Source organism: Pteropus medius, unplaced genomic scaffold, assembly GCF_902729225.1.
Source record: "Pteropus medius unplaced genomic scaffold, Ma_sr-lr_union100, whole genome shotgun sequence".
Lineage (NCBI taxonomy): Eukaryota > Metazoa > Chordata > Mammalia > Chiroptera > Pteropodidae > Pteropus > Pteropus medius.
Window position 1 is genome coordinate 1547085 of NW_024340701.1, and position 24845 is coordinate 1571929.

General features: G+C 47.1%; 3 protein-coding genes across 9 annotated transcripts in view; 1 reads left to right on the forward strand and 2 right to left on the reverse strand.

The window, feature by feature from the left end:
* The window catches only part of EIF2B3 (eukaryotic translation initiation factor 2B subunit gamma), a 95282-nt gene extending 92984 nt beyond the window's left edge, over positions 1-2298 (reverse strand). For 2 of the 3 annotated variants that reach the window (XM_039884346.1, XM_039884343.1), the window contains exon 1: positions 2169-2298. The gene's annotated coding sequence lies outside the window, so the exon portion shown is untranslated. Of the gene's footprint in view, positions 1-2118 lie in introns of all 3 variants that reach the window. The other variant, XM_039884349.1, reaches the window with a different exon arrangement.
* Positions 2299-10497: 8199 nt separating this feature from the next.
* HECTD3 (HECT domain E3 ubiquitin protein ligase 3) lies at positions 10498-19393 on the reverse strand. Of its 2 annotated transcripts, none has more exons than XM_039884325.1 (21): positions 18511-19393; positions 18169-18329; positions 17827-17913; positions 17606-17741; positions 17204-17319; positions 17012-17125; positions 16793-16875; positions 16189-16354; positions 15879-15960; positions 15086-15268; positions 14884-14936; positions 14659-14723; positions 14397-14500; positions 14035-14154; positions 13830-13919; positions 12671-12877; positions 12291-12420; positions 12116-12190; positions 11905-11986; positions 11704-11775; positions 10498-11535 (listed from the first exon to the last, which is right to left on the reverse strand). In XM_039884325.1, the coding sequence occupies exons 1-21, from the start codon at positions 18877-18879 to the stop codon at positions 11451-11453; spliced, it is 2580 nt and encodes an 859-aa protein (XP_039740259.1). In that variant the 5' UTR covers positions 18880-19393; the 3' UTR covers positions 10498-11450. The 2 variants fall into 2 exon arrangements, with proteins under 2 accessions (XP_039740259.1, XP_039740248.1); XM_039884314.1 differs by having other exon boundaries at positions 17821-17913; positions 18511-19388.
* A 1439-nt stretch (positions 19394-20832) lies between these two features.
* On the forward strand, positions 20833-24324 carry UROD (uroporphyrinogen decarboxylase). 4 transcript variants are annotated; one of them, XM_039884366.1, is made up of 10 exons: positions 20833-20986; positions 21670-21782; positions 21893-21972; positions 22048-22110; positions 22351-22548; positions 22675-22836; positions 23195-23332; positions 23483-23583; positions 23640-23731; positions 24082-24324. In XM_039884366.1, exons 1-9 carry the CDS (start codon positions 20862-20864, stop codon positions 23728-23730), a joined length of 1071 nt encoding a protein of 356 aa, XP_039740300.1. In that variant the 5' UTR covers positions 20833-20861; the 3' UTR covers position 23731; positions 24082-24324. The 4 variants fall into 4 exon arrangements, with proteins under 4 accessions (XP_039740300.1, XP_039740288.1, XP_039740299.1 ...); XM_039884354.1 differs by having other exon boundaries at positions 23665-23731; XM_039884362.1 differs by having other exon boundaries at positions 20847-20986; positions 21679-21782; positions 23665-23731.
* The last annotated feature ends 521 nt before the right edge of the window (positions 24325-24845 follow it).

The window sequence follows — 24845 nt, forward strand, 5'->3', positions numbered from 1 at the left end:
AAAACTTCTGGCTAAAATTAAGAGCACAAATCCAAGCACATAAGGTCTCAGAAAAGTATGAAATGGCTTAAGATTCCTTTACTAATTCAGCCATCTGCTTCCATCTTCGCATTATCCTATGATAGATATTACTATAAACACAAATGTAGGCTTGTATCTGAATATAGATTTGCAGAGCCCAATTGCAGAAACAAACCAAATTAATTTTTTTTCAAACTTAAGGTAATAAATGAAACTGTTTGACCTTCAAAAGAATGTCTTTACAGCAGCTACCATAGGACAAGGTCATAAATAGTACAAGGTCATAAATCCTTACTGATTTAAAAGTACTCTTTGACTTATAACAAATGATGTAACCTTTTTAATACAAGTGTGAAATGCAATGTTCGGAAAAAGAATTTATTTATTTAATACCGAACTTGCAAATAATGTTGCACCTTTACTGTAATTATGATCAGTCCTGGACCCCTATATCCATACCTAAACTGCAGCACTTACACTCACTATACCCAAGGCACAAAGTGAAGGCTCTTGCACAACATCCACACTTAAAGATATAGTAACACTGAACACAGCAAGCATTGCCCCAGATTGGAATTCAACTTCAACTTCGCACTATATGAATCCCATCACATCTGACGTTAAGAGCACTGTATCCTTCAGAGTTAAAAGACCCAAGTTTGAGTTCTGGTTCTGCCACTTATACGTGAGGTGACCAGGGGCCTGACATTTAAATCGCTGTGTCCTCAATTCCTAGAAGGGAGCCTGGTGGTTAAGTTCACAGACCCTTGAGTCAGACTGACTGGGTTTGAATTCCAGCTCTACCATGTATTATTAGTTGTGTGAACTAGAGCAAGCTACGTAACTTTTCTATGCCTCATTTTCTTCCTTCTCTAAGTGAGGATAATTACAGTTTCTACTTCACAGAGTTGATGTGAACAATCAATTAATCTATGTAAAGCACAAATAATAATGTCAATCCCACAGCAAGCACTATAAAAGTGTTTGCTATTACTAGACAGATGCTATCATGGAAAGCCTTCTGTGCCAACTGAACCATGCTGTTGCATGATCCTGGTTTCTGTACTGCTATTTTTGCTTCCTTAGGTGCCTTTCTCCTGTGCCTAGTAATCAATCACTTATGAAACTTTTAAGACTCAGTTCAAGAATCATCTTGTCTAAAAAGCCATTCTTAACCTCTCCTACCCTTCAGGTTGAAGCCACACCTTTCTTTCCTCTTACGTGCTTCCCCTCTTCTATGTACAGATCATCTCTGCCTTTACAGGTTATAACACACATGTATTTAAATGTCTATTTCCTGTGAGTTCCTTGAAGGCAGGGACTGTATTTATCATCACTGTATTCCCAGTACTTAATACAATTCCCATCAGACACCAGATAGTCAGTGCTTGTGGAATGAGCATCTGTGACCCTCACAACAACTCGTGTAAGAGTGAAGCTTAAATGTATGCAGAAGGGACATTAGAACCCAGGTTACTAGGAAATGAAGTTCCTGCTGTCAGTGAGGTTCTGGGTGATAATCATATCCATAACAATGATACAAGGAGGACTGTCAAACGCCTTAGTGCCGTTGCCACGGCTATGGGTGAAGAGAATGGAATCAAGGTAACGAGAGGGGGCGGTCATGGCATCTCAGACATGCTTCCATCTCAGCACTCATTGCCTTCTCCGTCTGCAAATTGGTAAGATAAAACACTATATCATAATTGGCCTCTCATCCAGACTTTATTGTATTCCTCTTTATATTTCATCGCCTTGCACCTAAACAACTAAAAATAGGCAGAATAATGAAGTGCTGAAGTGGAAAGAGCCCAGGCACTGCGCTAAGAGCGTCTGGTCCCGAGCCTGGTGCTGACTCGCTGTTACTTCGAGATCCTCCCCTCCCTGAAACTCAGTTTCTCCATCTGTTGCTCGGATTCTCCTCCAGTTCCCTTCTAGTTCAGACACTTGGCTCCATGGCCAGCTCGGGCAGGGACTCGAGCTGGCGGCTGTAGGGCTGTGCACCCCCGCCCACCCCCTCGGCTCTCCTCTGCCGGGCTCGAGGAGCCACCTCCCTCATATGAAGCGGGACCCGGAGGCCCCCACCGCGCCGCTCACCCCGCCAGCCAGCTCGAAGGGGCCTGGCAGCGCAGAAGCCGCAGCTTTACCTCAGCTCTCAGGGTGCCACCACGGCTTCCAGCGCTCTCCACGCCTGCGACTGAAAGCGCCAAGGCGCAGGCGCGCGATGGCCGAACCGCTCGATGGGACGCGCGGGGCAGGCTCGCGCAGAAGGGACGAGCGCCGAGCGGCGGATTGGGGGCGAGAAGCGCGCTGGCCTCCAGGAGGAGAGGAGGCGGGGCCATCCTTGCTCTTCCGCCCATTCACAAATCACCAACACCCATTGAGTGTCCCTCCCAGTGCAGGGCTCCTGGAACCCAAATTGGGCTAAGTCCCAGTCTTCAGGGGATTCTCATTCTTCGATCTGGTTCCGACTACCAATCCATGAAAAGAGCGCTCATTGGGAGCAGCAATTTGGGGTTAGCCAGTGGAAAAATCTTCCAAATACCTTTTCAGGCCAGGGATTGCCAGGGCTTTCTATGTTCATGATACCCAGCGTGGAGACTCACATCGGCTTTCTGAACCAGACTATTTATGGTATGGAAAACATCCATCTTCAGTCATCAAAAAAGCGGGGGATGGATGGAGGGGGGAGGGTCAGCGAAGACCTCACTGAGACAGTGGCACTGAACAATGGCTTGAACAGAGTGAGTCCGGTGGATATCTTGGGTAATAGCCAGACTAGCCAGCAATTGCAAAGACCCTGAAGAGACTGTATGTTCAAAGAACACCAAAGAGGCAAGTATGACTGAAAGGAAGTAAGCCAGGGGGAGAATGAATGATGGCAGAAGAGGTCAGAGAGGCAATAGGGAGATGGAGAATTCAGGTTCTGTGGGTCTTGTAGGCCAGGGGTCCCTATTCCTTGGGCCACAGACTGGTACCCGTCCATGGCCTGTTAGGAACAGGTGGCACAGCAAGAGGTGAGCGGCCCTTGAGCCAGCAAAGCTTCATTTGTATTTGCAGCTCCTCCCCAGCACTAGCATCACCGCCTCAGCTCCACCTCAGATCATCAGGCATTAGATTCCCATAGGAGCACAGGTCCCTAGTGCCAAAAAGGTCCCTGGGGACCACTGTAGTAGGCCATTGCGAGGACCTTGAATTAAACTGAGAGGAGAGACGATATGACAGGTTTTTGAAGAATCACTGTAGTTGCTGTATTAATAGACTCTGGAAGCAGGGAGATGACTTAAGAGGCTGCAGTTGCATAAGAGACCACAAACGCCCGAGTCTAGACAATTCCAACAATCATGAGAGGTAATAATAAAATAGTTGTTGTTTTAAGCAGTAAATTTGGGGGTGGTTTGTTAAGTTGCGGTAGATAACAGGAAGAATGGTCATTTTCTTTCCCACACATTCCTGCAATTTTATAATCTTTCGGAAACTTCTTTTTTCTATCCATCTCTTAAACGTTAAATTGCTTTAGCTACCTGCCAGTTGGGAGGCAGAGTCTAATTTCTGCAATAAAAATAAAGGGGTTTGACTTCATTCAACAGTATTTATTGAGTGCCTAGTATTTGCCAAGAAATGTCTTAGATGCTAGATGCTGGGGATACAGCAGTCAACGAGAAAGAGAGTACTTGTAATTTCTCCCAGACTTTCAACCAGAAGAATAAGAGCTTGGCTTAGATTGTGCTTAAAAAAAAGACCTGCGGCCATATCCATAAAACCAGCCTATCCCTGTATTGCCTCTCCTTCGCTTTAGGATGCTGGGGATCAGTTATTAAATAATCATTTATTTTAATTAAAATGTAACACAGAGTGTGTTGGTAAAAGCCAACTGTGGATTGATTTGGCCACAAGAGGCCTGAAACTTGACTTCTCTTTTCTTATGCAGAAAGGTCCTCTTTCTCCTTGGTATTAGCTCAAGTAAGCAGAAGCCTTGAGAATTACAGCATGGTTTCAAGGTGAGAACTAGTTACGAAGTAAGAACAGCATTCAAACTCATATCTAGTGTCAGTTTTTAAATGCTCATGTTTAAACTAGCAAATGTTTTCAGGGAACTAGAGGACTTCCTCCTCTAATTGAGGAAGTAGTTGAGGGATTACTTCATTTAAATTCACTTTAAATTGTTCCCTTAGGGCACTGGTCCCCAAACTTTTTGGTCTCTGGGCACTTTCCGCTCTTAAAAATTATTGGGGCCCCTGAAGAACTTTTGTTTATGTGGATTATATTTATTGATATTTGCCATATTGAAAACTCAAACTGAGAAATTTAAAAATTTTAAATTAAAAATAATAAAACCACTACAATGGTAACATAAATAACATTTTTATGAAAACATGTAAGTTTGTTTTCAAAACAAAACATTTAGTGAGAAGAATGCCATCATTTCACCTTTATATAGGTCTAATGTGTGGCTAAATAGAAAACAGGTGGATTCTCCTATCAGAAGTGATACATTGTTTGAGATGAATTATATGATGAAAACCTTACCTCACACAGATACGTAATTGGAAAAAAGATATTTTAATAGCCTTGTAGGTATTGTAAATATTTGTTGTGGATATTCTTCTTTGATAATATACCAAAACTCATGAAGTGGTAGTTTGTTAAAGATTAGTTGCAATGTAGAATCATATCAATGAACATTTTGTACTCTGTTATAATACTTGCACTTTAGACATTTATCTATGCATGATCTCGCAACTTGATGCATCAATCATTTGCAAAATATTGGTTTACTGAGTTATACAGATCTTCTTGACGTTGACTCATTATACTATACAATATTTTAAAATTCACGTTTGTTAATATCATCACCAATTTCACCAGAAAAGTTCTTAAATACTGGAAAGCTGGCAAGCTTATGATGACAAATACAAGTTTTCCAAACTTCTGATTTTCTCTTGAAAGCTCAAATATTATCATTGGCAAATACTGTTAGTGGCTCTTTGAAGTGATTGGCTTACTTCATTCATTTTGATAAATTGTTAGTCACAGTTTGTCGGTTGTTCTTTTAAGTAAATATAGTGTTCTTTGAAAAAAGCAGTAGTTCACAAAGCAAACAGTCACCCAAATGCTCTTCCTGGAAACAATCATACTTCTTTAGTAAGCACAGAAGTATTATATGTGTACTTCCTATTTCATCACATAGAATATTAAAAAGATGTGTACCCAAGGGCCAAGATTTAATAAAATTATTGCTTCACAAAGACATTCTTAAGTGAAATTTACTTTGCTTTATTGTTACTTTTATTTTAAGTATGTGGCAGTGACAAATACAATGACTATTAGTGCTGTCTGGAATCACTACTTTGATTCATACTAAAGCAACAGCAGTTTTTACTCACCATTGCAATGCAAATATTAATATAAGGAAAGGGCAAATAAGGTTTTAGTATTATTATAAAAATAGTTTTGACCTGACAGATTCCCTGAAAGTTTCTCAGGGACTCCCAGAGGTCCATGGAGCATACTTTAAGAACTGTCGCCTTATGGATTCCTTCTTTCTGGCTCCCACTGCTTCTACTACTTACATTAAGGCACTCACCACGGGAGGGTCGTTGTCCTCTTTTTCATGTCTTCTCTATCACGCGGAGAGCCCTTTGAAGACAAAAGCTATATCTTATTTGCTTCTCTGTCTCCAGGTCCTAACAGGACCTAGGACATACTAAATAAATAATAGCGAATGAATTAAAAATTTCTCATAGATTTTCTCTCGACCTCCCATTTGGTGGTGGGAAAATCGGGCTGAGGGCCTGGGCCACTGACATCTCTTTTTCTGAACATTCCTTCTTACGAAGTCAATCCATATTATTATCCTTCATGCCTAGCCTCATCCTTATTATTTATTTATTAATTATATGGGAAATACTTAATAAATGCTAATTGAACACAAGGCTGTTCTGCTCACATTTCTTCCCTAAGGGACATTTGCGTGTATGTGTTTGTCTGTAGTGGGGGAATAGTTTAAGAAGGTCAAGCTTTAAAGGTCTTTTTGAACTGTGGGAGACAAAAGAAACCTTTCAAAAGTTGGGCCAGGGCTCAGAAATACTCTTCCCACGGTCTGCAAGAGATCTCTCTCTTTGGGAATTTTACTGGCCATGTCACAATATTCATCTACTCTATTTGGCCGTGGACTTGTCAGAGGAGCAGGAAATTATTATTTTTAGAGGGCCGAGTGAAAGATAAAAATGAAAAGAGAAACTATTTGGCAACCAATTGCAGGTCCTAAAATATTTGTGTTTTGTTTTTGTACATAAGCCCAGCAGTTGCTTGATATATTCAGAAGTTAGAGAACAAATGGTGCTAGTGTTTACATAAAGAGCTTGGAAAGAACCTTCATTAACTAGGACTTCAATATTTCCTTTCAAGCACACAGAATTTTTATTGTGAGTGCAATAAAAAGTCAGAATCTGGACATTTATGCTCTAAACTGATGGGTCAATTTTTAAAATAAGTGATTGGTGGTTTTTCCCTTTTATTGAAAACAAAACTTCAGATAGCTGATTTTTCTTGTTTTTAAATTAGAAAATTTGGTTTATGGGCCACAGTTCATTTATTTATTGAGCAACTATTTATTGAGTGACTACTATGTGCCAAAGACAGTTTTAGGCTCTTAAAATATATTAGTGAACAAAAAAAGGATCCACCCCTCATCCTAACAGGGAAAGGCAGCATAAATTATAAAGAATTTTAAATTATAAATGAATAAACTGTGCAGTATATTAAAAGGTGATAAGTCTTTTGGGAATAAGAAAAAGTTAGGCAGGAAGGAGGGACAGGGAGAGGGAAACCACCACAATGACAGCTATGAAGTCTTAGAGTTTTATAGAGGTTATTGAAATTTGGGACTTCTAGCTCATTTAAATCTTTCTACAACTTTCTAATAAATTTAGAAGCAAATACAAAAAGAACAGATGACATCAGTAAAAATGGTGATCCTCCAAAAATTCTCTCCTCCCTAAAAGCACTGAGAATACTGTCAAAATGTCAGAATCAACTTTTTTGGATGTTCATCATGAGCAGTGAATCTTACCACTTTTTTCATTGTGTTGGTGATTAGTCACTGCAAATCTCTTATTTAGTTCATATACAGATAGCAAAGAATGTAGCTGTGTTGCTTCTTTGTCTCCCAGTGATAAACTCATGTGACATTTTTTAAAAAATGAGTAATTGAGAATTGACCAATGAAATGAAAGTGTAGCAAAGAAATGAAAGGTGATAATACTGGAAGTGAAATTCAAATTGAATACAAATGGAGTTACAGATGAAATAGCTGATCATAAGAATATTGACACAACTGTCGTGAGCAAGTATAGATATGCAGCCAGAGGAACTTAGTGAAGGCAACCTTATCTACATAAATGAGGAAAGTGGTTGTGACAAAAAGGCTGAAGATGTCCCAGAGGCAGCAATGCCAGCAAAACACTTCACATTAAAGGAATTCTCAAGGATATTTCATAAAATGTGCAAAGAATAAAATGTTGGAGCTGATCCAAACTTAAAAGAGTATGACAGTTCATCGAGGCATATTGAAGATACTTTTTCCATAGGACAAGAAAAAAGAGGCAAGCACTGTTCAAATTGCTTTTGTTAAGTTTTTACAAAGAAAAAAATTTGATTCTCAATTTCTCTAAATGCTTCAGATTACAATGTACTAAATAAATAGTACTTTTACTATTTTTTCCATTTCCCTATATATTTATAAGCGACAATAAGAATTTTTAATTTTTGACAAAAATTTTAAAGGTCATGGAACAATGGTAATTTCTCCCATTGACTATTAAGATCTCTTTGCTTGGTTTTAACTTTCAGGGTCATTTTTACAGTCTGGCAATGTGCAAAATAAGGATTTCTTACATATAAAAAATTTAGCATAAAATAATGATAAGTATGTGAAAAGGAAGCATTTTAAATCACTGATAAATGAATAGGTACTTCGAAAAAGGAAGCTGAGGACATTGGTTAACAGCTAGTATATAGTCAAGCTAGGACATGAATATAGGCAAGGTAACTAAATATTGTGCTCTTAACTAATATTTTATATTGCCTTCCTCTGGTCTATATCCAATACATGATTTCTTCCATAAAGATTTTGAATTCATAAAATTAAAAAGTTTGTACATTAGGAAAGAACTTTTATGAAATTAAATGGCAAAGTACAGACTAGGAAAATATTTGCAACACTTGACATAACAAAGGGGTTAATATAGAGGTTATAGCACCTTAGTTACAAAGTCAGCAGGCTTTAGAGCTGGCAGACCACCATCCAAATCCTAGCTTCATCGCTTACTACTTATGTGACCCTGGGCAAGTTATTTAATTAATCTTTGCTCTAGGTTTCTCATCTGCAAATGGGCATCGTAATAGTACTTACTTCATAGAGTTGTTCAGAAGATAAAATAATAGACGTACAGAACTTAGCACAGTGCCTTGCTGTGCTTATTATGCTAGGGCTATGCAAAGATTGTTATAAATCAATAAGAAAAATATAATCAAACCAATATAAAACTGGACAAAAATACATAAAAGGCAGTTCTTAAAGAAGAAAACATAAAGAAGAAAAATCATTGCTCAGTGTAGTCAAATCAATGCAATCATACCATTTTTTCAGCGCATTAAATTGTCAAAAATATTTTTAAGTGTTAATGCTCAAGGCTGGTAAAAGTTTAGGACACAAACACTAAAGGGAGTGGAAATTGATACAATTTGGCAGTTCGATGAAGTGACTTTAGGAAGTTATTCTAAGGCGATAATCAAATAGGTATACAAGGATATATGCATGAGAATATTTGTTGTAACATCTGTAGTTTTCAACAAGAAAATTTATAAGCAACCTTAATGTCCATCTGTAGAGGGTTTTAAATGAATAAACATGAAAATTCCTTACAATGTAATACAATGCAGCCAATAAAAATAATGGTTAAAACGAGTATCCTGCTCCTCCCAGTGACCATTGTTTCCTGCTTGGATTACTGCCTGCCTCTAGTCTCTCCCTCTCGGCTCATTTTCTACACAGCTGCCAAAGGCATATTTAATCATGTCACTCCCTTGCTTGATGCTTTCATGGCTGCTCATTGCAAAATAAGGCTGGAGTCTCTTTTCTCTTCCCTTCACACTTCAGTAACACAGGATTCAACATGCTTCTCAGCTGGCTTTTGTGCCGAGTTATTTTCCATAAGGATTTAGCATTCCATTGAGCCCCAATGGTTAGAATCATCCTGTTTTGTCTTCTAACAATTCCCTTCATTTCTCTTTTGGAGCTCTTATACACCTTATTAAATATTATGTATGCAATGATTTATTTAATAAGTCTCTCTCATTAGAGTTTAATCCCAAGATAAAATTATCTGTTTAGCCACTATTTTATCCACCGCACCTAGTACAGTGCCTGACATATGTGCTCCATGCATTCACCAAATGAATGAATGTATTCACTGAATGAATGATTAAATGAAAAGCAAGCTATAAAATATACAGCGTGAGTCTAATTTGTTAAAAGAGGAACCAGACTCCTCTGGCAGGTACCAAACACAGAAACAGACTACTGCCTGCAGGCTGGCACTGGCCAGGTCCTTCCCAGGGAAAAGAGAACGGGAAGGGGTGCCTCAGATGGGCGGGACCAGGGGGCGGGAACTTGCTGGGAAAAGCCGAGCTTAATGGGAGTGGCGGCCTCTGGGGCTCCTGCCCCTTAAGCTACCTGGGCCAGAAGGGGCTGCCAGAGGAAGGGGCCGCAATCTCCTGTGGACCACCCAAGGTGCAGAGATTGGGAAGCTGCAAGACTAGGGATGGGGAGGGGAGAATAAGAGAGGAGGCTCAGCGGGGATGTTAGACTCAGAGATAGGCCCCCTGGATATAGGGTGTGCACAGCCAGGGGTGTGGGGGTGTGGGAAGGGCCCAGTGCCAGAGGCCAGATTTCCAGGCAGGGCAGTCTCAGGGGACTACATGGGGAAACCATGAGAGAGTGACCTCAGGTAGGCCACTTCACTTAGGACTGTGCTTGAGGGTGAATGCTCGCTGTGAGGGCGAAGGGACTGTATCCACACGAGGTCTCTCACCGGACACTTGTTCTTAAAGATTGCACCTTAGCTTTGTGGCAACTGGAGATGGCATGAAAGTGGGTAGCAAGGCTGCTGCCTCCTCTTCTGTAAAGATCCTGGCTTGGATGACTTTATCAGCCATCTCAGAGCTTTGTCTTCTATGATGTCAAATTCTTCTCATTTCATCTTCCAAATCACCATGCCCATCCCAGAAGATGCCAGGCCAGCTTTTGTTTCCCCTTCTGGGTATTGGGAGTCCTTATTTCCCTGCTCAGCTCCAGATTTAATGTTTGCCACTAAAAAACCCACCACTGCCGCTTGATACACGTTTCCTGGCTACTAAAGTCCTGAAAAAGCCTTCTTTAACATCCCTCAGGAGCCCAATGAACATTCTGACGGAATGAATTCATCCATTTATTCAACTTTCCCACGTGCAACACATTCTTTGATGGAGTGTCATGGAGGCCCTTAGGGAGAGAGGGGTGGGGCAAAGAGGTACATAAAGCCTAGAAGCAGATTTAAAGTCTAGGCTGTATTTTAGTGTTAGGTAAAAACGAGCTATTGAAGATTTCAGAGAGGACATAACTGGCCTTAACTTGTGCAAAATCCTGGGAGTGAGACAGAAGATGAGGAGTCAGGGCGGAGGTGATGGAGAAGTGATTAATATGGGGCAGTAGGGGCAGTAAAGATTTAATGCTGAGTGTAGGTTCTGAGCCAGGGAAGGTAGTGGCACTTCCTCAGTTGAGCCTGGGCTGGAGGAGGGAGGAGAGGTCATACCTTGGGTTTGGAGAGAGAGGAGGAAAAGACCATTATGTAAGGGGTAGGGTGGGGGTGCTCAGTTGTTGTTTCATTCTTGGGGCAGGCAACCAAGGAGGATGACCATCACTCCCTATCAGTTTCTGGCACCTTATGTGGGGAGGAGCCTCCACCATCCATCAAAGTTTTTAGTTTTGAGTCCAGGCTGGAGCCAGAGAAAAACAAGGAGAAAAAAAGGAGAAGCCAAAAACTGCAAAGTCCACGGTGTGGGGAGGTAGAAGGCTCCCTTCAAGTAGCTCAGGCCTGGCAGCTTGTGCTGGGCTTTTGGAAGGTTCCCTCTCACAGAGGCTAAATAATCCAAGAAGCAAGCCCCAGCACGCATAGGGCTTGTGGGTCTGTGGGGCCTGGCCACCAGTGTCAACGCACCGCCCCCACTCCAACTGCACACAGGGGCTGCATGCACTGGCTTTTTCTGAGTGCATCAACTCATGTCCAGAGCGACAGCGCAGATGCACACTGGTCCAGGGAAGGTGTCTTGCCCTAGGTGAGGCCTAGTGGGACCCTGCTGAATGGCGGCTGCCCCCTGGCGCCGACTCACTCCTCCCAAGGACTCATGTCGGTGTCAATGGCCACGCAGTTGTATGCGGCATAGCGGAGCTTCTCCTCGCACACCTTGGCGCTGTGGCAGAGGGAAGGGGAGGCAGGGAATTGGTCAGCGCCAGACGTAGAGGCCCCTTTGACACTACCTGGGGTGATGGAGCTCCAATTTGTGCACTGCAGCACTTCGCCCTAGGATGCCACCCCACTCCCACTTCCCCATCTCTAGGCTTGAACCTAAGAAACCCACCTAGCATAGTGCGGCAGGAAGAGGGTGCTGGAGCAGGTGGAAGACTCGGGCAGTGCGTCTGTGGTCTCGTAGCTGAAGTAGTGAACAGGCCACAGATTAGGAAGAATTGTAGCGGCACAGGGCAGGGGTCTGACACGTACGTCTGTCGGGGGAGGGCAGAAAGCCGGCCACAGCCCCTCCAGACCTCTCCTCCGCACTCACCCCAGCTTGTCTGGGTAGATGTAGATCCGTGCAGGCAGACGGCTACGGCCAGTGACAAAGCGTAGGAAGCGGCTCCGGTCCTCTGGATGGAGAAAGAAATCAGTGCCCGCACTCGTGGTGGCGGAGGTTCTACAACTTCCAGCCAACCTCTGTATCCCATAAGTGGAGTCAAACCCAGGTATTACTCACTACTCTGCCCTCTTCCACTGACCATTGGTAAAGTTGTTCAGCGCCTCCCAGAAATATTGCACCCGTGTGTCAGATGGCTCGAAGTCCTCAAACCGGGCTGATGGGGATGGTGACAAGACCAGAATTCATTCTTGCATCCTGACAAACACAGTCCCTAAGCACCACCCCGACACTGCGCTGCCCTGCTCCAAACTCACTGAGCTTGCGCAGAGCATCCACGGTGACCTCTGGGTCCCCGCACACTTTCTTCTCTAACTCTTGCCAAGTCAGCAAGTCCAGCACAGCCTGTGGAACCACCTTCAGCAGACCCGCCTGCATGGCTGCCACCTGGGGAGGAGGGCAAAGGCCTGGCTGGGGAAGAGGGCACACTCCCTACTCAGTGTGTGATGGGGCCCCTTGGCCTCCACTCATAAAGATAATGGGGAACATGGTTTTTGCTCAGCACTGGCAGGGATGTAGGGAAGAGAGATGGTGGGGGCCAGAGTTCTTGGGACTGGGTATTGGTGGCTTATCAGGCTGGGCTCTGGATACGAGGTGCTGTCTAAAGCTCTCTGTTCTTGTAGCCTGTGGGCAGTACCTGCTCCCTGCTCTCCTCTAGCCGAACCTTCTGCACCAGGTGGATAAAACGGGAGCGGTCCTCATATCCCACCACGATGCCTGTGCCCCCAGGGATTAGCTCCACCACCTGCTGGTCACTCAGCACAGTGGTGAATGTTAGTTCCTTCCCAAATTTGAATTCAAATGTCTCCTTGTCCATTCCTTCCATTACTTCCAGAAGTTTCACCTAGGGGTTGGAGAGAGGCAGGAAGGTCAGCTTTTCACTGTGGCAACAGTCATTGTTTTTCGTTAAGATGCTCACAGGGAAGCAGGAGAGACAGGCAAGGCAGTCTCCATGCAGGCCATGAGGGAAGTGATGGGGTCAGTACAAGGCTGTGAAAGCATCGAGACAACATGTAACCAGGCTTGGAGGCCAGGGAAGGCATCCTGGAGGAAATGGCATCTATGCTGAGACCCAAATGATGGCTGGGAGTTGGCTGGGCCACAAGGAAGTCAAGAGAGAGAACATTTTGGAAAATGGTAGAAAGAGCAAAAGGCTTGAGGAATCTGGCTGGAACCTAAATGTGAACCAAGTAGCCATATACACAAGGGTCATGCCTTTTTGGATTCTGCATTTTATCCTAAGCCCAGGGTGGAGCCACTGAAAGGTTTAAAGGAGGAGAGTAAAATGAAATTACTCTGGTTGCTGGAGATCAGATGGATAAGAATAGAGACAGGGACACTAACTCTTTTAGTTAGTGGCTGGGTCAGAAAGGAAGGTGGCTTGAACCAAGGGGATAGTAGTAAGGTGGGTGAAGTGGACAGATTCCAGATGGAGATGTGACAGATGAGGGAGGTGAGGGAGAACTAAAGGCTGACCCTGAGGGCCTTGGTAGGGAGACAGGTGGGTGGTGGTGCCATTCTGAGACAGGGAGCCCAAGATGGTAATAGATTGGTGAGATGCTGAGCTTGAGGTGCCATCATGGGGGCAGATGCATATATGGCCCCAGGCTTCGGAGAGAGGCTGGGGCTGGAGGTAAGGATTTAGGAGTTGCCAGAATAGAGACAGTAGTTGAAACCGTGGGAGTAGATGGGATTGGAGAGGGAGGATGTGTGTGATAACAGGTTCAGGACAGCCTTGGGGAACAGCAACTTTCAGGGACCAGGCAGAGGAAACACTGGCTCCAAGCCCTACTCACCAGCACAGAGTCCACAGCTGGGAAATCCTTGCTCCAGCTCACCTCCTCACCAGAGAGCTGCTTCCACACGAAACCAGGCAGAGCCAAGACCTGCAGGACAAATACTCACTATTGTCTTCTGACGCTGAGCTTCCCATATTTGGTTGACTCTTCTTCCTTCCAGGGGTCAGGGCTGATCTGACAGGATGTAGATTAGGCTACTCACCAGGAACTCCTTACCCCGAAGGGCAGCCCCCATCAGCTGTCCGATCCACTCATACTTGGCAAAGTCTCGGCAGGAGGGGTTGGGCACATACATGTCCCGGGCCTCACCTGTGCCATTGCCCTGCCCACGGAGACAGAGCTGTCAGCATGGCATGGGTTGGATCCTACTTTGTTGCCTGAGATTCCCCAAAGACTTTTTGAACATCTTTCACTGGGGTCTCCCAATGACCCTTCTGAATGTATGATGGCTCCTCCATCCCTGTCTGCCTCAGGCAATTAGCCCCTCTTCTGCCCTGTCTCTATCTCTGCCTGGTACCTGAGGGGTTTGCAGACAAAGAGCAGCAGAAACTCCTGGGAGCTTACCTGGTTGGCTGTGCGCACAAAGAAGGGCAGAGGTACAGGGGTGGCCGCTGAGCTAGGGCACAGCTCTTCTGACATGTCTGCCAGGCTGTCTCGGAAGCCGCCCCCTGAAGTGGCAGACAGTGTCCTCAGCTGGGGCACTCAAGAGCCCAGCCTCCATAATGGGGTAATAAGCAGGTCCCCTATCTTGGTTAGCTGGTGGCCCGAGAAACCTCTACAGCTCTAACTAGGGCAGGACCCTTAGTATCCTCCCTTATGGCCTCACCTTGGTCAATGATGCCTTCTGCAATGAATTTACACTCCCACCACTGGTCATAGCGCATGGGCCACCTGTGAGTAGGGGTGGTCATCATGCTGGGCCAGGGCTCGGGATGATTCACCAGCCCAGATACCAGCGCGGAGTAGGGGTGACAGAGGGGTGATAATGAGGGGTGCCAGAGACAGTGTGTGGGTGTCTGCTGTGAACAAGTCCCTCACCCTCATACCATACCTGTAGTCCAGGGGCTTTTCATACTTGTCAGAAGGCTTGAGGCCTTCATAAACCTGGGGGCAGGGGAAAGGGGAGGGAGCTGTAGGAGTCTGTGTCAAGACCGGGCTCTACTCTTGCCCAAAGACCTTGCTCAGGTCCCTCTTGGCTCAGCCCCCTAGCACCCTTACTGCTCTCCCTCAGTCTGACCCCAGTTAGTCCAGACCTGGGTGAAGACCGCATTCTTGCAGGCAGGGTCCCTTAAGGGGCAGGCACGGTGTTCCATGGCAAGGCGCCGGTTGATGTACAGGCGTGGCATAAAGCTGGGCTTGCTGCTCTCTGAGTCACGCAGGCACTGGGCCACCAGGCCCGGCCGCTGTCGTGACAGCAGCAGGAACTGCTTCACTTGCTGCTGAGAAGAGGTGGCCAGAGAAGGGCCGGCAGGTGGTTAGCCTCTGTCTAGGCCTTCCTCTTTGCTTGGACCCAATTCCACTATAGTTCCAGTCCAAGCCTAGTCCATCCCAGTCCTTGCTTCCAGTTCCTCCCTTAGTCAAGCCACTAGGGGGAGCCTTCTAAAACAAAAAATTCCAACTTTTTCTTGATCTTACTTAAAACCTTTCCAATGGCTCCACTGACCTGGGACAAAGTCCCTGCTTCACAGCCTGGCCCACAGTGCTCTCTACTATCAGGGCCTACTTCCTGCCCACCCCCTCCCAGCCTCATTCCCATGCCATACCATCTATTGCTGCCTAGTAACTCTCACCTTTTATGTAACCCAACCTATCCATGCTGTCACCTCTCCTCCCCCAGCTCTTATGTATTTCACACACTACCTGGGGAATAACACCCCAGAGACTAAATTTTGACTATTTATATTTTGCTTTCTTTCTATGTACCCAGAACCCAGTAAAGGTCTAAGCCTAGAGTACGTTTTAAGAACTCTCTGCTGAAGAGTGAATGACTGCATGAGAATAGGGGGAGCACACTGCCAAGTCCAGAGCTGGATGGGCCAGGCTCACCTTAATCACACTGAAGGTGTCCAGTGTGTGGTCCCAGGCAGGTACCAGGTGGTGCAGGACACTGTCTAGGATCTTTATGAATCTGGAGTGGGTGGGTAAAGAAAACTGCAGCTAAAGAGTTTGGCATGGATGTAAGACCCCCTCGATCTCCAACACACAGGGACAGGAGAAGCCAGGGCCTAGTAGCTGCTCTGACTCTTGAAGTGGAAGAGCTTACAGTATAAGACCTTGGGGACCTCCTCCACATAGACATATAAGGCTCAGGAAGGGAGAAAGGGGGAGGGCCTGGAAGGCCCAGGACCACAGCCACCTCTGTAGGAGAACAGCTCTGCGGTACAGTACTTCTGGGTCAGTGCCTTCTAGGCGTGGATATCGCACCAGACTGGTCGGCTGGAACAGGTCTGCATTCAACCCTAGTTCCCGCTGTCTAGAAGACTTGATCTTGACCCCTCGAAGACGCACATCAATCCCATCATCTGAGGGAAGGCGTCAGAGTGAGGTCACTATTATATCAGCTGCCTCCTAAGCCCTTAAACCTGAGAATGTCTCCTTCATGTTTAGCCTTTTTATCACCCTTTGCCCCTAGACACTTGGGACCTTTGGGATTCCCTTCTACTCACTTGATTCTGATTATTATATCCTTTACTGGCTCTTCCATCCACCACTATAACATTAAAAAGCCTGAAGGTCTCAACTCAGTTCCTCTTCCAGGTGAGCTTAACCATCTCTATGGCTTTAAGGCAGTTCTATACCTGGTACCTTCCACCTGGCTAAGGCCCCAAAGCTTAAAATCCTGGAGTTAGTTCACCTATCACCTTCACCTCAACTCCCAGCTCAACTCCTCTCTCCATACTGCCAGCTAGCCCCCATCTATACTGTGACTGCCTTTACCTCCTTATAGCCTTAAGCCCCACCTCGGCACTCGACGATGCGGATCTCGATGATTGGGAGGTGTACTGTCATGTCCTCTAGAACACAGACATCCCCGATTAGGGTCCTGAGGAGACAGATGCAAAGTACTTTGGATACCCCTTGCCTTCAGTGATTGCTGGGGTCTCATCCAAACTTCTAAGCTGGGCCAGGCCCCATTTCTGGGATTAGGCCCCACCTCCCACCCAGGCCAGCTTGCTCACTCGTCAATGCTCACGTCACTCAGCTTCTTCAGATTGTCCCCTTCGCCCCCATAGATCACCACCCGCTTAGGCATGAAGTTGTCATCTGTGGTATCGACTGTGAGTAGTAGTTTCCTGGTGGGCAGAGTATGCAAATGGGTCTCTGTACAGAGACGTGGCTTACCCACCCCGTCCTACTCAGAGCCCACTCACTTGACAATGGTGCCCTTTTTCATGGTAAGCCGCACCCAGTGCTGGCACTGGGACCCATCACTCTCCCAGTAGGTGTCTGCATTGCTGTCTGTCAGGCAGGACACATTGAACTCCTCCTAGGGAGGGACAGAGAGGTGGAGCCCGCGTTTACCCGCCACTCCCTGCACTGGAGGTGTGCTTTGGGTCAGGGAGCACAAGAGAGAAAACACAGTGCAGCTGGGTTAAAAGCGCACTGGTATGGGTGGAATTGTCTAGGGGTTTCTATAGGATTTCCAACATGGGGGGCCGGACTGAGTCTGGCCTATGGGGATTCAGGTTTAGCCCCACTCTAGAGGTGAGGGTTCTGGATTTAGCAAAATGTGACGACATCTTGCTTAGGGTGGGAGGATTCTCAGCACTCACCGTGTAGGAGGAAACGTCTATGCTCTCCACATACTGCTTCACGCTACCCAGGTTCTCATCCTCCTTGCCCAGGTGGTCGTACAAGAAGTGGATCAGGTCCTCGTCGCACTCGTAGGTCCACATCGGGGGCACATAGCTAAGCAACCCCAAGTCCCTAATTAGGTCGGGCCCAAACCTGGAGCTCCTTCCTTCCCATCCCATCCCAGCTCACTCACAGTAACCTTTGTACAGCTTCTGTGTATGCCTCGGCTGGCTGAGGCCTAGATCCGAGGCGATGTGAGTATGTCAGGTCCACCACCTGTTCCCATCTGCGGGCAGAGAGTGGTGTAGGATGGGGAGACATCAGTGGGCAGCAGAACAATCCCAAACCCTGGAACCTCATCCAGAGCTCTAGCCCCTGCAGACTACACCTCTTGAAGCCTTATCCCTGTTCCCTTAAGGCCCCGCCCCTTCCTGCCGGTACTCCGGCCTCCGCTCCTTATCCCACCTCTCCCGCCAGACCACTTTCCAACCCCTGGGGGCCGGCTGACTGACAGCAAGCCCCGCCCTTTCAAGTGCACGACCTAAGCAGCGGGCGGTAGTCGATGCCGAAGAGCTGCTGCTGCCGCTGCAGGTGATCCGGAGTGTCAATGGGTACGAGGCGGGCCCCGCCCTCCGCCGGGCGGCACACCAGCAGCCAGCCTTCGTCCAGTCCGCAGTCACCCAGGTGCTCTGCCAGCTGCTCCTGCCAGGACGCGCCGGATGGGAACTTCCGTCAGGGAACTGCCCAGCAGTCCGTCCTGCCCAGCCCAAGGCAAAGGGCACGGAACGCAATAATAGCTCAATAAGGGGAGGGAAGGGGAAGAGCCAGGGGCTTCCTTGGCGCTGGGGGTCTTTAGCAGGGCCCAGGGCAGGTCACGACGCACCTTGGTCAGCTTTACCCAGAGCCCGTGGCCGTTGCACAGCTCCTCGCCTGTGGTGCGTACGCAAGCGCCGCGCCGGAGCTCAATGCTGTCGCGGGCAGCGCGGAGAGGCCCGGAGCCGGCACCGGGGGCCGGGCCCGAGGCTCCCACACGAAGCCCCAGGCCCTCCGCCTCCCACACCGGCAGCAGCACACGCGACGGGCCCGCCGGATCCTTGTAAAGCTTGTAGAGCACCTCGCGCGGCACGAAGGCCAGTGCCGCCGGCAGCGGCCTTCCGGCGCGGAGGCTTTGAGCTGCCTCCGCCAGGAAGCGTATTCGTCCCAGAAGCTGCCGTGGGGACTCTAAAGCTGCGCCCGGGCCCGGGCCAGCCATTGCGAAGCGTCAGAAGGAAGCCTAGAGGCAACCCCGTTGCAGAGGCAGCGGCCGCAAAGGCTGGTCGAGCTTCCCACCATGCTCTGCCCCGCCTTCGGCCAGCCTTTGCCGTATGTTCTGGACTAAGCGCACCTCACGCTCCTGTGGCATTTATTGCCCAGTGTACTCGGATACGCAACCATAATACCTACCTCTGTGCCTCCCACTCAGCCACCCAGACCCAAGTTCAGTAGTTTCTACCCGATCAATCTTCCCCTCCTCATCCCCATTTCTACTACTATTTATCTACACCGCTACTACCCTCATTTAAGCCACTATTCTATCCAGCCTGGATCATTGCAACCGCCATTTTCCCAGTCCTCTGGCCTCCTGTTTTGCCTCCTCGCCAAGTCATACTACAACCAGAAGAATCATTTAAAATTTCCCAGACATCCTCTCGGGCTCCCAATGTTAGGGACAGTATGACTAAAATGTGAGAATAATCCCCTCTCCAGCCCTGCCGCTGACCAAGGAGTCTTGAGTCATTTAGACTTGATCCTGGTTGTTACTCTTCCTAATCCCAGGACACTAGTGATTGTTATCCAGTTCTCCTAGTGATTCTGAACCACATGAGAGGAAAAGCCAAGGTGGGAAGGGAGGAAGCAAAAAAGTTGGACAGGAGCTGTTTGTTGGTGAAGTACAATCATGGAGGAAAAGGAAATTTTGTCCCCTCTCCGCTTAAAAAAGTTTTGAGATATAATTCACATACCACTCAATTCATCCATTTAAAATGTACAATTCAATGGTTTTTGATGTCGCATTAATTTTTAAAAATTGTGGTAAAATGCATATAATGAAATTTGCCATTTCAACCATTTTAAGTATACAATTATCTATTTCCAAAACTTTTTTTTATCACCCCAAACAGAAACTCTTTACCATTTAAACAATAATTCCTCATTGCCTCCTTTCCCCAGCTCCAGGTAAACTCTATTTTCTGCTTCTATGAATTTGCCTATTCTAGATATTTCAAGTAAGTGGAACCACACAATATTTGTCCTTTTGTGTCTGTCCTATTTTACTAAGCTTAATGTTACAACAATGTTGCCTTTTTATGGCGGAATAATATTCCATTGTATGGACATACAACATTTTGTTTACTTAGTCATCTAATGATGGACACTGGTGGAAACTTTGTTTTGATAGTTTTCAAATAATTGACGTTATCAAGAAAGAATAAATGATCCCATGTAATTTTGACAGTTTTCCATTCTGTTTTTCCCCTAGAAAATTGGGAACACAGTACTTCTCTCCAGGCTATTTGTAAGCTATTGCACTACACAGGCTAAAGTAAACAAATGTACCTCATCACACAAGCCTGCATAATTTGCACTCTGCAGATGTCTCCAACCTCTTTAATTCCACCAGATTGATCTCATAGTTCCCATAATAGACATTGGCTTTTTTGCCTCTTCACTTTGTACATGCTGTTCCCTCTGCTTGTAACACCCCCATCGCTTTCCCCAAATAAAAGGGGAGCCCGTTGCTACTTGCTTCTAGCTTTCTTCTCTTAAAACATTTATTACTGTGATTGCTGATTTCTGTTTCTTCATCAGTCTGTAGCTTCTCATAGGAAAGAGCTGTCTTGTTCACTCTTGTAACTTCTGTACCTATGATAGGCTTTTAGTAGGTAATGTACATATTTAATGATTTCAGTTCCCTGTACAGCTTGGTTCCATAATCCACTGTATGCCTGGCTGGGTCATCCATAAGATTGTTAGAATCATGGACAGTGGGAGTGAAAGTGAGACTTAGGCCAAACCTTCAGGATTTCTAGGCCATTAAAGAAAAGCAAATTTCTCATGCCACGGTAAAGGGCAGTTAGAGAGAAGCTCTTTTTTGGGGTGCGGGACTTTACGGTGAAGTGAGGTAGGGGGTCCTACCGGCAGCAGCCAGGACAGCCCCGTAGTTTGTCGCGAGAGATCAATCACGTGACTTTCAATATGGCCACCGCCTTGGCTCAGTCCAGGAAGGGGCGGAGCCTGGGGAGGGGTACTGTCAGATTCAGGTTAAAGTGGGGACTGCCTCGCAGTTACAGACGTCTTATCATGGAGGCGAACGGGTTGGGGTGAGTTCTGTGCACCAGGCGTCGTAGCCAGCGGGACGTCCGACCTGATTCAGCTCATGGATCTGTCCCTATACTTGCTTTCCCCCTGGAGGGCCCCAGCCCAAACCCCAGAAGCTGGAATCCCGAAATCCTTTAGCCGTGGATTCCTGAGACCTTCATCCAAGGATCCGCGGAGCTGGCTGCGTTCCCCAGCCTTTAAGCTGGCTGCATTCCCCAGACCTTCATTTAGTTATGCCCCCGGGACTTTTAATCCTCAACTAGGACTTCTACTTCAGGACCGTCAACTCTTATCCCTCCTTTAACCCCCAGACCTGGAACCAGCCTACTTATCCTTCCCTGTTCCCTGTGATTATCTGGTCCAGAGACCCTCCAACTATCCTTTCTAGGCTTCCTTCTCTCCCCTTCCCCCACCTCCCCAGTCCTTCCAGTGGCTTTGAGCTTGGGGAAGCTAGGACTGTGCGTAGGATAGACGCCCCATCCAGCGCGGGCTCTTTGGTCTTGTGCACCACCTGATTAGGTAAAGAGGAGGCAGAATGGGTGGGGAGCCACAGCTTGGGAGCTGGTCTGGAGAAGACAGATAACGGTGTTGGAATGAATCCACCTTAGGAACCCGAGCCTTCCCCAACCCCCAGCCTAACTTACTGACACTTATCCACCCCTCCGCCCCAATCCCCCATCTCCGGTCCCTATAGTTTTCCGGAGCTGAAGAATGACACATTCCTGCGGGCAGCCTGGGGAGAAGACACAGACTACACTCCCGTTTGGTGCATGCGGCAGGCAGGCCGCTACTTACCAGGTCAGGGTCAGGAAGTCTAGGTAAAACTCTGGAGGGTGACAAGTTTTTGAGGGGCAAGGGAGGGCTTTAGAGGTTCCTCAAGGCTGAGTTTTGACTTCTCTCGTCTACAGAGTTTAGGGAAACTCGGGCTGCCCAAGACTTTTTCAGCACCTGCCGCTCCCCAGAGGCCTGCTGTGAACTGACTCTGCAGGTGAGGGGTCCAGAAAGAGGGAGGGGTTTATGTCCTTAGCTCACCACCTAGCAACCTGTCTTCTATTTCCTACAGCCACTGCGTCGCTTCCCTCTGGATGCTGCCATCATCTTTTCCGACATCCTTGTTGTACCCCAGGTACCTTCTCAAATCTGATTCTGGAATAGATGAAAAAGGGAAAAGATGAAACAGTCAAGGCTCAAGATGAGCACTTATCCTCACTGGACAGGAGGAAAAACTAAGGCTGGAAGAGAAGGCCGGGCTGCAGGAGTTTGGCTGAGCTTTATTCTGTTTTAGCTCTTTCTTGGCATGGGCTGAATAGAGCCTTTCCTCCTGGAGTTACAGGTTGGGAACAGAGATGTTTTTCTCCCCCTCCAGGCACTGGGCATGGAGGTGACCATGGTGCCAGGCAAAGGGCCCAGCTTTCCAGAGCCATTAAGAGAAGAGCGAGATTTAGAGCGCCTCCGGGATCCAGCAGCAGTGGCCTCTGAGCTGGCCTATGTGTTCCAGGCCATCACCCTCACTCGACAACGGCTGGCTGGGCGTGTGCCCCTGATTGGCTTTGCTGGTGCCCCGGTACTGTGAAACAGGGCAGGGACTCGGGCATGGGGGAAATTACTCTGGCAGGTCTGGTGTAGACAAGGGAAGGAAGTATCAGTCTGGCTTCTACACCTGTGACATTCTCTTTGTATCCTTTTGTAGTGGACTCTGATGACATACATGGTTGAGGGTGGCGGCTCAAGCACCATGGCTCAGGCCAAGCGCTGGCTTTACCAGAGACCGAAGGCCAGTCACCGGCTGCTTCGCATCCTCACTGATGCTCTGGTACCATATCTGGTGGGACAAGTGGCTGCTGGTGCCCAGGTGAGTCCTGAGGGAGAGACACATGGGCTGGAGTTTAGTCTATAAGGACCAGAGCAGGAGAGTTACCTACACCTGAGAGGGTGGGTGTCTTAATGGCAAGCATGAAAGAAGCTTGGCCTGCAGTTATCTGGCTGGAGCACCAAGTCTGCTCTGACACTGGGGCTTAATGATCTGTGTGTTCAAAGACCAAAGCTAGCACTGGGATCTGGAGGAAAAGGCAAATCTTTTTGACTGGAACTGAGTTTATAGGTTTAGGCAGTATGAAAGATTGAAGTCAATGGGGAAAATTGAGGTACATTCTGTGTGTGGGACTTGATATACTTCGTGTGTTATTTCCCTTTACATTCCCTAACTGTAGGCATTGCAGCTCTTTGAATCCCATGCAGGGCATCTTGGCCCACAGCTCTTCAGTAAATTTGCACTGCCCTACATCCGTGATGTGGCCAAGCGAGTGAAGTCCAGGCTGCAGGATACAGGCCTGGCACCAGTGCCCATGGTAAGAATGGAGTTGGGGTGAGTGAAGGTGTGACTGTGGAGCTTGTAGGATAAGTGCTGCATAGACTGAAGTGACCACTGGAGGGCAGCAGAGGTATGATAGTGGGTATTGCAAGTCCCTCTGTAGGCTGAGACCTGCCCTTTCTCCCAGATCATCTTTGCTAAGGATGGACATTTTGCCCTGGAGGAGCTGGCCCAGGCTGGCTATGAGGTGGTTGGGCTTGACTGGACAGTGGCACCAGAGAAAGCTCGGTAAGTAATGGAGGGTGAGGTGGAGCTGGTGCAGCTGCTATATGTGCAGTCACCAGAATGTGGCACCAACTCTGCTTCCAGGGAGCGTGTGGGGAAGACGGTGACCTTGCAGGGCAACCTGGACCCCTGTGCCCTGTATGCACCTGAGGTAACAACCAGCGTCCCTGTGTGTGTCTTGTGAGTTTGTCTCTGTGCACTCCCATGGCTGTGGGTATGGCTGTATTGTGTTTTTATGATGTCTGTTTGTCTCTCCCATCTATCCCCCACACACCATGTGAACTCTAGGAAGGCAGGAATTTCTTTTTATTGTTCATTTGTATTTTCTTACAAATACAAATGCCTGGCCCTTCCTACTCATTCAATAAATTTTTCTGAATAATGACTGAATGAATAACATTGAGTAGAAACATGCCTACATGTATGTGTGTCACTATTATGTACAGGGAGAACAGAGGCTTTCTGGCCTCCCCTGTAGCCAGTGTCCTATTGGTCCCCCAGGAGGAGATCAGACGGCTGGTGTGGCAGATGCTGGATGACTTTGGGCCACAGTGCTACATTGCCAACCTGGGCCATGGACTTTACCCTGACATGGACCCAGAACATGTGGGGGCCTTTGTGGATGCTGTGCACAAATACTCACGTGTGCTTCGACAGAACTGAGCATATACCTTTTCTCTCAAGTACCACTAACAGATGATTGATTGTTTCTAAGAGAATAAAAGTTCCAGAGTTAGAGTCTAACATGTGGTTTTGTTTGTGAAAGATCTTTTTCCTTACCCTCAGTTCCTCCTTAGTTGGGGTGTCTTTCTGCATCCTCTCCTCTAAGTCATGAGAACTCAGACATGGGACTATGTACGTAGGACTTAATGTCAGGGCCATCTTGCCCTTAGATTGCCAAGCCCCAGAGCAACATGGGCTGGGTAGAGCTTCCTAACAGCTGGAGCTATGACATTTGCAGAGAAATGGGGTCCCCACAGCTTATGAATCCTATTTGACAGGGAATTGTGTCTGGGAAGGAAGGGAAGAATAGAGAGAGGGGCACAGAACGGCTAGAATACTTGAGAGGTCTGTCAAGGAAGATGGCATCTAGGTAAGCAGGGAGAAGCTGAGAGGCCTTCAGCTTTGATAACAAAAGATGGGAGGACATTAAGACTCAGAGCTGGGTTGCTTACAAGTAGAACCTTAGATTTGCATGGCTGAGGCAAGAAGTCCTCTGAAGCCAAAAGGCCCAGTGCTGCTCAGGGTTGTTCTGTATTTTCTGA

What these genes read in the sequence shown, in the direction of transcription:
- HECTD3 (XM_039884314.1), bottom strand. Translation starts at nt 18,879, where the DNA reads ATGGCTGGCCCGGGCCCGGGCGCAGCTTTAGAGTCCCCACGGCAGCTT. An exon ending in TCTGGGTAAAGCTGACCAAG is followed by an intron (nt 18,330 to 18,510) that starts GTGCGTCGTGAC and finishes GCGTCCTGGCAG; the next exon opens with GAGCAGCTGGCAGAGCACCT. An exon ending in TAGAGGAGAGCAGGGAGCAG is followed by an intron (nt 12,421 to 12,670) that starts GTACTGCCCACA and finishes CCTCCTCCCCAG; the next exon opens with GTGGCAGCCATGCAGGCGGG.
- UROD (XM_039884354.1), top strand. Translation starts at nt 20,862, where the DNA reads ATGGCCACCGCCTTGGCTCAGTCCAGGAAGGGGCGGAGCCTGGGGAGG. An exon ending in TTGGCTTTGCTGGTGCCCCG is followed by an intron (nt 22,549 to 22,674) that starts GTACTGTGAAAC and finishes ATCCTTTTGTAG; the next exon opens with TGGACTCTGATGACATACAT. An exon ending in GTGGCACCAGAGAAAGCTCG is followed by an intron (nt 23,584 to 23,664) that starts GTAAGTAATGGA and finishes CTCTGCTTCCAG; the next exon opens with GGAGCGTGTGGGGAAGACGG.